Source organism: Typopeltis vanoorti, chromosome 9 (genome assembly GCF_054136105.1).
Source record: "Typopeltis vanoorti isolate ZY-2024b chromosome 9, IOZ_Tvanoo_1.0, whole genome shotgun sequence".
In the NCBI taxonomy this organism is placed as follows: Eukaryota; Metazoa; Arthropoda; class Arachnida; order Uropygi; family Thelyphonidae; genus Typopeltis; species Typopeltis vanoorti.
The window spans coordinates 23,669,096-23,682,574 of NC_143557.1; the positions used below are offsets into that span (position 1 = coordinate 23,669,096).

The 13,479-nt window shown below is 34.5% G+C and overlaps 1 protein-coding gene across 1 annotated transcript in view; it reads right to left on the reverse strand.

Annotated features, from left to right (window-relative positions):
- The window catches only part of Npl4 (nuclear protein localization 4), a 199,304-nt gene that overhangs the window by 39,086 nt on the left and 146,739 nt on the right, over positions 1-13,479 (reverse strand). The window contains exon 4 of the mRNA XM_090397693.1: positions 7,359-7,475. Within this exon, the coding sequence (XP_090253819.1) occupies positions 7,359-7,475 (117 nt within the window). The remainder of the gene's footprint in view (positions 1-7,358; positions 7,476-13,479) is intronic.

Here is a 13,479-nt window from a genome sequence, read left to right on the forward strand (position 1 = left end):
GACTATCAGTCCTAGAGGAAAGTAGAGGGGCAATGATAGCCAGTTCAACAGAACAGTGTCCATGAAAATACCTATAGTAGAGACATAAGGTGGAAACTGAGAATTATTATTATTACCTACATGGAGTCCGAAGAGTCATCGTGAGAGACTCAGTCTATCCACACAATCTATCATGCCTCTCCTTGAACCTAGTAACAGACAGAGCACTCACAACTGACTCTAGTAACCCATTCCACTCAATCACAACTCTCCAAGCAAAAAATCTAGTCCTCGCATCCCTACTAACCACACCTTTATTCAACTTCCAGGGATGATCCTTGTTCTGGTACCTCTAGCCAAGTGCTGAAACATTTTCTCTGCATCTATCCTATAAAATCTTTTAAGCAACTTAAAGATTTCTATCACATCTCCTCTTTTTTCTCCTATCAACCAGCTTCTGCAATCCACACACCTTCAATCTATCCTCATAGGGAACATTCCACAGGCCGTCCACCATCTTGGTCAGTCGCTTCTGAATCCTCTCCATTGCTTCCTCATCTCCAAGAAACCGAGGGGGGGACCAGATTTGAGCACAGTAATCCAGATGTGAGCATATCAAGGCCTTATAAACAGGAATGTTTATAAGGCCTTGATATGCTCACATCTGGATTACTGCCCAAAATGCAAAACTTTATATTTCTCCACATTAAACTCCACCCATTATCTTTTGTCCACACTGTCAGCTTATCTAAATCATCCTGCAAGTTTTCCATATTGTCTTGATTAACTATTACTATACCTAATTTTGCATCATCAGCAAACAACTGAATATTTCCTATATCATTCATGTACAAATTAAACAGCAATGGTTCCAGCACTGAACCTTGTGGCAGAGCACTAGTTACCTGTTTTTATCTCGATTCCGCCACTTTTTGATATCTATCCAGCAGGCACCCTCTTATCCACTTAACCAGTGTCATATCCATCCCCATTTGTTCTAATTTGCATAACAGAGTTCCATGTTGTATTCTGTCAAATGCCTTTGCAAATCCAACAAAATTATCATGTAGCCATTTCCTTTATACAACTCAGCTGTTACTCTATTATAAAAATTTAGTAAATTACTAAGGCATGACCGACACTTCACAAAGATATGTTGACCCTTATACAGAATCATATTTTTATCAACCCATTCTTGAATTTTCTTTTTGATTAATTTTTCTAGTAGTTTTACCACCATGCTTGAGATACTGATTGGTCTATGTTGGATTGTGATAGAGTGGAATTTTATGAACTCCTATCTTATCACAATCTAACATGCTTTTCCAAACAAAAAAGGGAGATAAACACAGTAAATTGCCTCTAAGTGTAAAATAAGTACTATATATATGTGTGTGTGTGTGTGTGTGTGTGTGTGTGTGTGTGTGTGTGTGTGTGTGTGTGTGTGTGTGTGTGTGTGTATACTGTTGGATCCTACTTCTTCTCAATCTATACTTTGGATCCGACATTTAGTTATTATGATGTTATTAACCTAAAAAATAGTCGCTAGTCGATTTTTAATACAAATATAGAGAAAATTTATATTTATAGACTGCGCCACGCTATATATCTGAATTAGTTCAAGAATTGAAGAAAAATCAACCTTCAACTATTACTCCTTAAAATATATACTGGCCGAGTATATTTAACTTACTTAATTCACCCGCTTTGGTTCGAATATTTTATGAATGGTGCAGTAAAAGAGATTCAGGCAAAATACAACTTTTGATTAACAAAAACAAACATTTAATTTTAAAATCGCAAATTTTACACTTAACTTCAAATCACTAATTAAGTTATTAGAAACACTTCAGCCTTCCTGACAATACAGTCAAACTAACTCAGACAATGGTAATTCTGTTATCTCTAATACAGTCTTCTCACAGTTCTTTAAGTTCCAAATACAATAAAATCACAGTAATATCACTTTACAAGCAAACACTTTTAAATTTACACTTCAGCTAATCTTCGCAATAGTTACTGTTAACATAAGGAAATTCTAGGATGAAACACACTCACATCTCTGCATAGGAATATTAATGGTTGGAATGTTGTTACCGATAATCTTCTTCCTTCATCAACTTCACACAAACACTTTTTATAACTGTAAACACTTTGAACAGTATATGGCACTCATTAAATAAATCTTCTAAGCAATAACTGAATTAATCGTCGGTCACTATACACATAAACAAACGTTCTTGCATGAAATACTACTCATCACTTATGAATTACGGCAATACACAATAATTCCTTAACTTGAGGTTTTATATGCACAGCTGTTCATTCTTCCTGCATTCATTTAATTCCTTAGGCAATATATTTCTAAGCACGGCTAATGGTAAACCTCAACTTTACAGCCTCCACTATTTGCTAATAACTCTGTGCTTTGCTTCAAGGTTCTGTATGTCCTTAAAAGGTCGGCCCTGAAATTGAATCTCAACTCAAATATCGCTAGTCTATTTAGTAGTCACTCAGCTATCTTCCATAGCTATAATTGTTATTCTACAATTTATTAGCTAACTGCCTCTCGACTAGTAGACTTTATTAGCTGCTTGAGTGACTTGCCGACTCGCTATTATCACACTGTGATTCCCGAATGCCGAATGCTTCAATTCCAACCTAATGCCAATCCTCTCCTTTCTCTCTCTAATCTATCTCTTAATTAATTAATAATTTCAGCGTTCATCACTTATATATCTGTTCTTCCCGCCTAAATTATTCTTGTGATTTCTTTCTAAAACTCTTTTCAATAAACCTTCTCCTCACGTGGTGTTCCAAAAACGTGCTTACTCACTTACATACGTTTCCATGACAACCAAACAAAATATAATAAAATTGAGGTATTGTATAACGTTAAAACTTCTACAAACAGGAATAAATAAAGAATATTTACATTTCAAATAATGCGAAGTTAAATTATCAAATACAAGTTCTTATAATATTAACATAGTAATAATTAAAATAGCTTAATAATATTTAATACAGTCTTTTCATTATTAATACATATATCTTTGATTAAATAATTAGATATTAGATAAAATTAAAGTAGTTATATGAATATTAAATTGTAAAATAAGTTGTTTACATTAAATAATATTTACAAGTCTAGCCTTTGTGATGGAAGATCACGTTGGATTCTGAACCAAATAATAATTACTCTAATCTCTATATATTCAGAATCCAACAATATCAAGCATGTTCTGTTATAAGAGGTTAAATAAGTATGTATTTTGTGTCACTCGCGAATGAAGTTAAATTAATATTGAAAGTGTAAAACATTAGCAGAGCATTATAAAATAACATGTATAAAAGAATTATAGAATGTAAGCACAAATTCAACAGTGGGGGGGAGTCAAGTCCAAAGGTCACGGAGCCGTAATGCAAGAGAGCGGCTCGCCCCAAGCAAACAACGTGACGTCAGCGTACGTGCAATAGCGGGGGGGGGGGGGGGGGATATGGATGCCACGAAGTAGTAGCACATGTGAGTTGGCTGGATATCGAAAAAGGGCGAGAATCGCCGAGAAGGAAAGAGGGAAATATAAGGGTCATGCGACCCTGTAAGAAGGCTTTTTGTTCCTGGATCTCCTGTGTGTTCTTCTCTCTCGTGGTGGTGTAGGGTGCGAGTGCCCTCGGTATCGGAAAGATCCCGAAAGGCAGCTACAGTCTCGGCGGCCGTATTCTCTGCGAAAAGAAGCAAGTCCAGCTGTCCACAGAAGGCCAGTTTCCTGTGAACCTATGAAGCACTAAAGAGCCGAAAAGGGAAGATAAGTAAACTTTGTTTGTTACACTGATTATGAATGAAAGATTTGTGTCACGTTAATATGTTATAGAAGAAGAACATTAATGATATAGGATAGGATTGTATTGTTATCACTTTAGAAGAATATTGATTTTAACCTTACTATCTGTCGTTGTGTTAAAGTTCGCCTTTATATTAAATGAAGTTAAGGATGTGTTAGAGTAAAGAATTAGCATAATATAAAGAGATTGTGAAAGATATGAATGTTATCTTGTGTAGTCTGACAGAGCTACGGAGTTTTAGACTGATTGTGATAATAGTACATAACTAATGCATTAGCGAAGGTTAATATAATTCTTACTTTAGGAAGCTACTGTATAATATTTTATAAGTGGTGTTTGAATATTATATACCTTGTCTGGAACTCCCTTAAGATGGGATTTTAATTTATGTTATTATGTGTATCAACTTTTGAGTATAATAAACCTTGCTTTTGATTCTAACAAAGACTTTCTGTGATTTCTGGAATCCGATGCACGACTTATAAATTATAATTGTGAACCTATGCGGGATATTAAAAGGGTATATTTTGGCCACGTCTGCAGAGTTAATAGGTATCATTAAGTACTGTCCTGAGATTACCTCTTGGTTGTTAATATTAATTAATCTAATAGCGCTAAGTGGCGCAGTGAAACAAATAAATTTCTTGGCGTTTTACGAGAGGTAAATCTCAGACACTCTGATACTCTGGTACTGCCTCGATCTTGAGGAAATTCCACTGTCCCTCAGAGGTACCACGTGCTACCCGATAGAGTGTATTATGGAGATATAGCATAAAAGGTTAAAATAGTTGTGATAAAGAAGAAAGTGACACAACATCTATAAATTTCTAATGCAATCTCAGAACCTCTCTTATTCAAGGAAATTATTTTGCCCTCTTTCCACTCCCTTGGAACTCTAATATTAACGCACACCCAAAAGAGCTGAGACTTAAATTAAACAGCCTAGTTAAAGGCATTGCAGGTTATCTTGCACATTCTCGCAAAACACTAGTTGATATCCCATCTAATCCCACAGATGTATTTACATTGAGATTCTGCAATATCCTAAGAATCTCCAATTCATCTATCTCTGTTCCCACGTTAAAGAAGAAACCTCACTATGATGATATACCCTTGCAAAGTGGATACTCAGTAACTGAACTATTTTATCCACTTCTGTCTCCTTATGACCATCATTACTCATTAAGGTTAATCTTCCATAGTCATTTTTCTTCTTACTTGCCACATAACAAAAGAACTCTTTGAGATTTCTTTTGGCCTGCTTGGCTAGATTCCTCTCATAATTTGATTTTGTCTTCCTAGCCATGCTCTCACCTTTCTTGCCTGAGCCTTGTACTGTTCATGAGTTTGCTCATCACCTTTCTCTTTATACACCCTCCACAACATTTTCTTCTTCTGCAGCTCGTGCTTAATGAATTACTCATCCATCTAACTCCTACCCGATTAACCCTCCTTACCCTAGGTATACAATTTAATACTGCTTCCTCTAGATGATCCTTAACTATATCCCATGCACTACTAACATCCTTACCCTGCAGTGTTTATGCCATGGCTCAGATTTAAGTTTCTTCCTAAGCTTGTCATAATCACCTGCTTTGTAGTTCCACATATACCCCTTGTTGTACAATCTTCCAAGTCAAAACTGCATGGTCACTTTCACCAATTGGAAGCAATGTGAGTTGCCTTGGTTATGAATAACTCTTCTGATCCTATGGCCAGGTCCAATACCCTCCCACCTCCATCACGTGGCCTTAAGTAATTATCTCTTAGTAGGTGTATAAATTCTATTTACTTCCTGCCATGTGATATTTCTTCCTTCCAATCTATATATCCATAGTTGAAGTCTCCCATAATAGTCACTCGACCTGTACTTATTGTACTAATTTGGAATGCATGTCTTCCAGATCATCTGTGGAACTCCCTGGCCTATAACAACAACCAACTGTATATTTTATCTTACTGGCCTTAACCTCAACACCAGATTGCTTCAAATGAACAGCTCGCCCTCCTGCCTATTCTTTTTGTATTGCAATTCATCTGCTATCATCAGGAGTACTCCTCCCCTCCTATCCTATCTCTTCTATTTTCCCTGAAAATACTAAACCATTCTCATTCAATCCCTGTAACTACATCATTTGCTGTTAGCCAAGTTCACTAATGCCTATAACTTTTGGCGAGGTTGCACTAACCAAGCCCAGAACTCCTTCCTCTTGTTCCTGATACTTCTGGCATTAGTATATAAAAACTGCAGCTTCTCCTTTTAGTTCCCCTTCTCCCTTTACTTTCTGAATTGTAGTCAATGTATATATAATAAGGTAGTCTATATATATATATTGACTACTCTACTATTTTTGAGAGACTAGATTCCACACCTGGTCATTCTCACACTCACTCGCCTTATGGGTGCATTTACACAAACTCATATGCTTCCGTCCTAAGTGTTTAAGCTTTCTTGAATTTGTGCTTCAGCATGCTTGGTGAACAAATCTCTCTCCAGACACCTAACATCAAATCCATGTAGATTCAGTCCATCAGCATTGTAGAAATTCTTCTTTCCATCAAACACAGACCACAGATCAAGAAATCCTACATCATTCCTTCTGCACAATCTAAGTATAGATTCACTGGCTACCAACACCCTCCTCCTCAATTTGCCTCTATCACAGAGTGCCAGGAGACTTACAATCTTCATCTTCTCACTCTTCAGTTTTGCCTCTTCTAACAACCCCTTTACACCCTCCCTTATGAAATTCACAGATTCACTTCAATTAAGAGTGATTGGAGTGAATCTGTGAGAAAGGGAGTCAATTTATTAGTGTGTCCTCTATTTTAGTAGATACAAATAATTCCTAAGTTTTCGAGAGAAGAATAATTCAATATCTGCATTAACTTTATTTTCTTAACATTTTATAACATTCATTTCATTTCATAACTTTATTAACAATATCTGAATTAACTTTATAAATATTATTCACTAAAGAATTACAAATGACTTTGCTTTCCGTAGTAGTGGTAGATAATAATATCATAGAATGTTAAAATTTAAAGAATCTCATGAAAAAGTGTGACATATGTTGTTCAGTGACAAATTGATTTCTAAGAATGAATTTCAGGAGATTTGAGGGCTAATCAGAGTGAACATAAATGAAATGATATACCACAATTCTAAAGAGAAAGAATAAGTGAGAAGGTCTATAAATAAACTTGTCTAAAGATGCAACTTCATATATCTCTGTGAACCAGAACCAAAAAAGATTTTCTAGAATAGAGAGTTTAATCCCTCTATTCATTGCTTGATTCCATTTTATTTTCCAGATACAAAGTTACTGGATAAAAGATATTAAGATTTGATTTTTTTTTTCTGTTCTTTGTCATTTCAAGATTCAAAGAGCATGTTTCTATTAATTTTTAAGGATTTCTTTTTATATAATGAAAAAATAGCATCAGCATTTATTAATTAGGTAAATATAGAAGTAATACCATAAGCAATTTTTTTTTAATCAATGTCTTGATTAAATACACACTGTTATTTTTACCTTGAATGGAAGCATGTCCATTGTAGCAATGTAGAGAAGAACATGATAATCTGATATGGCTTCCAAAAATTTATCTGGTGAAATATTCTGCATATATGCAGCCAATGCACTGAAATCCTGTAAAAAAACATAATTTTATAACTTTTTTGAAAAATGCTAGAAAACAGAGTGCAGTGAGTTACATGATATCTGGACTGTTTTGAATAACTGGAGGTATGTGTTCAGTTTTTTGGTAACAGGCTAAAGTTCAAATGAAACCTTTCTTTCATGCTTATATGGTGATCAGAATACATTATGAAAAAATTATGGAGACAACTACTGTGTAAGAGCAAAACTTTAGTTTAATATAATCCAAAATGAACATTCGACGTTTCGACCTTCATATCAAGGTCATCATCATTTGGAGCATATACACATATACAAAGAAACAAGCTGCACTACAATCTACATTATTTGCTAAAGTTACTGACCAACTGTTACAACAATTATTGGCCTGACCTCTGGTGAGAAAATAAAACCTTTACTACATCAAAGCTAGAGTCCTATTATTATATTATCTATTAGGTTACAAAATTAAATTGGACTGGAGAGTAATATGTTTATATATTAAAAAAAAACAACAACTTTACTACATCAAAGCAGAGTCCTATTATTATATTATACATAAAAATATAACGGAAAAACTCACGTAGAAAAATTATTTAATGGTATAATTTTCGCCCGTGTGTCACAGGCATCTTCAGTACAATTAGGCACAAAAATTAAACATTAACTGACAATTCCAAAAAGCGCCACCTAAGTAGCTGGTGTAAGATAACTAAAAAGGTCAATAACTTTCCTAAAAAAAAAAAAAAAAAAAAAAAAAAAAAAAAAATAATAATAATAATACAATAAAAAGTTAGGAAAGATTAGCTGATTTGTAAAGTACTATCTCCCATAAAGGGGACAGACGTAAGCCGTCGGATCTGTGTTTAAGTTAGGAGAATGAAGTAGAGTTTCACATGCTTCTTTATAAAGGCGTTCCATGAGAAACTGACTTTTGTGAAGAACTCTTGTCTTTTTCCAATGAACTCTGTGTCTAGTGAAGATGGCATGTTCTGCAAGTCCAGACTTTTCAGGTTTAAAGTATTCAATATAAGATTGGTGTTCTTCTAGCCGAATGGAGGCAGATCTTCCCGTTTGTCCGAAATAACATAATCCACAAGAGCACGGAATCTGGTAGACACCTGGATGATTGAGATGTGGAAGTTTGTCCTTTGGAGAAGCGAGAAAGGTGGAGATTTTTCTAAAAGGTCGAAAGGCAACAAAAATATTCAGTGGTTTTAAAATTTTTGCTATACGTTCACTGATGCCTTGTATATAAGGGATGGTAATGCGCGTTATTTCCTCTGTGTTTGAAGAGGGAGACATATTAAATCTACTCAAAGTTCTTTTAATGAAGCAATTCTTATAGCCATTAGATAGAAAGGAAGAAGTTATATATCGTATTTCTTTCTGTAAAAGATCGTCTGTAGAACAAAAGGAGTGGGCCCGATGAACCAGTGTTTTAATAGTTCCTGCCTTTTGACTGGGATGGTGATGAGATTCCGCATGGATATAATGGCCTGTATGAGTCTTCTTTCTATAAACTGAGAAATGTAGGTTACCATCTGGTTGGCGAAGAATTAGAAGATCTAAAAAGGCTAACTGCTTATTTGATTCTACTTCTAGGGTAAACTTGATCCTAGGATGAAATGCGTTTAACTTATTGAGAAATTGTTGAAGTTCATCAGAAGAGCCATTCCATACAGCAAAAATGTCATCGACATATCTGAACCAATGAGTAGGTCTGGGAGAAATATTGTCAAAGATACGTTGTTCAAAATGTTCCATAAAGAAATTGGAGATAGCAGGAGAGAGAGGATTACCCATTGCTGTTCCTTCAATTTGTTGATATAACTTATTTTTAAAAGAAAAATAACCAGAATTTATTACAAAATCAAATAAGATTTCCTTCAGACATTGTAAACTTATTTGATATTGTAATAAATTCTGGTTATTTTTCTTTTAAAAATAAGTTATATCAACAAATTGAAGGAACAGCAATGGGTAATCCTCTCTCTCCTGCTATCTCCAATTTCTTTATGGAACATTTTGAACAACGTATCTTTGACAATATTTCTCCCAGACCTACTCATTGGTTCAGATATGTCGATGACATTTTTGCTGTATGGAATGGCTCTTCTGATGAACTTCAACAATTTCTCAATAAGTTAAACGCATTTCATCCTAGGATCAAGTTTACCCTAGAAGTAGAATCAAATAAGCAGTTAGCCTTTTTAGATCTTCTAATTCTTCGCCAACCAGATGGTAACCTACATTTCTCAGTTTATAGAAAGAAGACTCATACAGGCCATTATATCCATGCGGAATCTCATCACCATCCCAGTCAAAAGGCAGGAACTATTAAAACACTGGTTCATCGGGCCCACTCCTTTTGTTCTACAGACGATCTTTTACAGAAAGAAATACGATATATAACTTCTTCCTTTCTATCTAATGGCTATAAGAATTGCTTCATTAAAAGAACTTTGAGTAGATTTAATATGTCTCCCTCTTCAAACACAGAGGAAATAACGCGCATTACCATCCCTTATATACAAGGCATCAGTGAACGTATAGCAAAAATTTTAAAACCACTGAATATTTTTGTTGCCTTTCGACCTTTTAGAAAAATCTCCACCTTTCTCGCTTCTCCAAAGGACAAGCTTCCACATCTCAATCATCCAGGTGTCTACCAGATTCCGTGCTCTTGTGGATTATGTTATTTCGGACAAACGGGAAGATCTGCCTCCATTCGGCTAGAAGAACACCAATCTTATATTGAATACTTTAAACCTGAAAAGTCTGGACTTGCAGAACATGCCATCTTCACTAGACACAGAGTTCATTGGAAAAAGACAAGAGTTCTTCACAAAAGTCAGTTTCTCATGGAACGCCTTTATAAAGAAGCATGTGAAACTCTACTTCATTCTCCTAACTTAAACAGATCCGACGGCTTACGTCTGTCCCCTTTATGGGAGATAGTACTTTACAAATCAGCTAATCTTTCCTAACTTTTTATTGTATTAATTTTTTTTTTTTTTTTTTTTTTTTTTTTTTTTTTTTTTTTTTTTAGGAAAGTTATTGACCTTTTTAGTTATCTTACACCAGCTACTTAGGTGGCGCTTTTTGGAATTGTCAGTTAATGTTTAATTTTTGTGCCTAATTGTACTGAAGATGCCTGTGACACACGGGCGAAAATTATACCATTAAATAATTTTTCTACGTGAGTTTTTCCGTTATATTTTTATGTATAGTTATGTCTACTCACGGTTTACCTCTTTTAAAACTATTATTATATTATTACGTCACACCTTCAGGGAGTCCAAAGACTCATCGAGGGAGGGCACCTACTCCAACTCTTATCTCCACCACTACAACCAACCGTTACTGTCATCATCTACACCAACGGCATCTACCACCCACCATCACCACTAGTATTTTCACAGCCAATTACAAACATCCATGCCCACGGCAAGATTTGAACCTGCAGCCTTTTGGCTGGAGAGCGGATACGCTAACCACTCGGCCAATCAGGCTGATTATTATTATCTATTAGGTTACAAAATTAAATTGGGCTGAAGAGTAACATTTTTTTTTTTAAATATATAAACATATTACTCTCCAGCCTAATTTAATTTTGTAATTGTAATCTAATAGATGATAACAGGACTCTAGCTCTGATGTAGTAAAGGTTTTTTTTTTCCCACCAGAGGTCAGGCCAATAACTGTTGTAACGGTTGGTCAGCAACTTTAGCAAACCATGTAGATTGTATGTCAATGACATTGGAAGGACACAGTGGTTAAACATGAGCACATGTTAATAACGTGTTAATCAAAATGACAATCTTCTACAGCAAATATAACAAGCCTTGCTCTTGGAAGCTTAAAAAATCTTCATTCTTTTTTCCCATTAGGAAATAATAACATACTTTTATAATTTAAGTAAACCAAGTGAATGTAAATGTGTATTATACTGAACTTCTTTATTTCTGACTCAAAAGTCAAAAATGGTCTTTTGAGTCACAGATAAGAATGGAAGTTCTACAGGAACATATATGTAAAAGGACAAATTAACCCATCCCAACCTCCTTTCTGTGGTGTAGCTTGTTTCTTTGTATATATATATGTGTATGCTCCAGATATGAAGGTCGAGTGTTCATTTTGGTTTATATTAAAGTTTTGCTCTAACACGGTAGTTGTCTCCATAATTTTTTAAAATAATGTATTCAAATGAAACCAACATCAAAACAATCAGTTTGGGGATTTTTGGATTAGGTCAAGGGTTGACAAAACTCCAATTAATCAATATTGGAACAATTGATTTTCAAAAATATTTGGGAACCATTTCTGTGTTTGTAAAGGTGCAAGCTACAAAAACAAAAATTAATTTTTTACTTTAACTGCTTATTGCTACATTGGAACACACCGAAGAGAAAGTGATTTATTAGTACTAACTTCATTATACACATTTTCTTATATGAGCTCTAATTTGGCAATAATGAGATACCATATAGTGATACTGCAGTTGCTTATTGCTAAATGAAAATTATGAAAATGAAGAGCACCAGTGGCCAAATTTTCAGTGATGAATCCATTATTTCAAAGAGACTTAAGAAAAATACCATAGTTTTTAAACCTTTGGAGTGCAAGTAACAGTGTATTAATAAAAATGACAGCACAGTAAAACTGCAGTTTTCAGATTAGTTGGGCAGCCCGGCAATGAACAGCTACAATATAGCAGTCTTGTAGTAAATTAATAAACAAAAAAGCATCAGTATATGACCAGAGCAAGTTTTGAGTGGTGAATATTCTATGTCAATGACATTGGAAGGTCACGGTGGTTTTTAAACATGAGCACAAGTTAATAACGTGTTAATCAAAATGACAATCTTTGGATGCATGCCTTCTACAGCAAATATAACAAGCCATGTTCTTAGAAACTTAAAAAATCTTCTTCATTCTTCAAAAAAAAAATTAAAGTGAATGTAAATGTGTATTATAATGAACTTCTTTATTTCTGATCAAAAGTCAAAAATAATCTTTTGAGTCACAGATAAGAATGGAAGTTCTACAGGAACATATATGTAAAAGGACAAATTAACCCATCCCAACTTCCTTTTTATGTTAGTCTTAATGGCCTGTCATGGCCAAGTAACTTGGCTTCTTAGATATCCAATACTGCTTATGACAGGGCAGTTAATCCTATCTTCACTGTGTGCGTGTGTTCTGGCCAGTTGTGCAGGATGAAACACCCGAGTTTCTGGAAGGAAAACCCGCCACATTCACATGAGACCAGTTACCTTGCCTTCAAATGAAAAGCCCTGATAAAGGTTCTTCATGTCCTAGATGGGATTTGAACACAAGTCTTTGTCTATAAAAAATAAAAACTGAAACTCTTATACACATTAAGTAAAATATCTTTAGATATTTTACTCATGACACTAATTATGAAAAATAACATTATTTAAATTGATTTTTTTATTAAAAAAATCTCTTTTATATATATATATAAAAATCATGTATTAGTTACGCTGAATTGGTAACTGTGGCAGAATGCCAAAACATTTTCATCATCATCGTCAATTTCTTGATATGTACCCTCCAGAGGTTCAGACAACTATGACAGCACTACATGATTAAGTTTACATTATTAATCTCCTATTAACAATTTTTCTCCAAATTGTTGATAGGAGATCTACTTTATTTATCAATATCAAAGCATTTCTAACCTCATGTTTTAATACTCAATTGAAAATGGACCTACTCCTTAAGCTGCAGGTAGATGTAAGATAATTATTATGATCAGATTGGATTATATGTAATGAAATGCTCATTATGAAATATACATACAGGCATATAAACTGTTCATCGTGTAAATGGTTGACTGAATACACAGCATCTCGGCACAGACATTGAGGTTCCAACATATGGAACCTCAATGTGGCACAGATAACCTAAACATCTTTAGGCAGCAAATGATTTTCATTAACATATATATCATTTTGCTAACCAGAAGCCATGGCAAAAAAAAAGCATC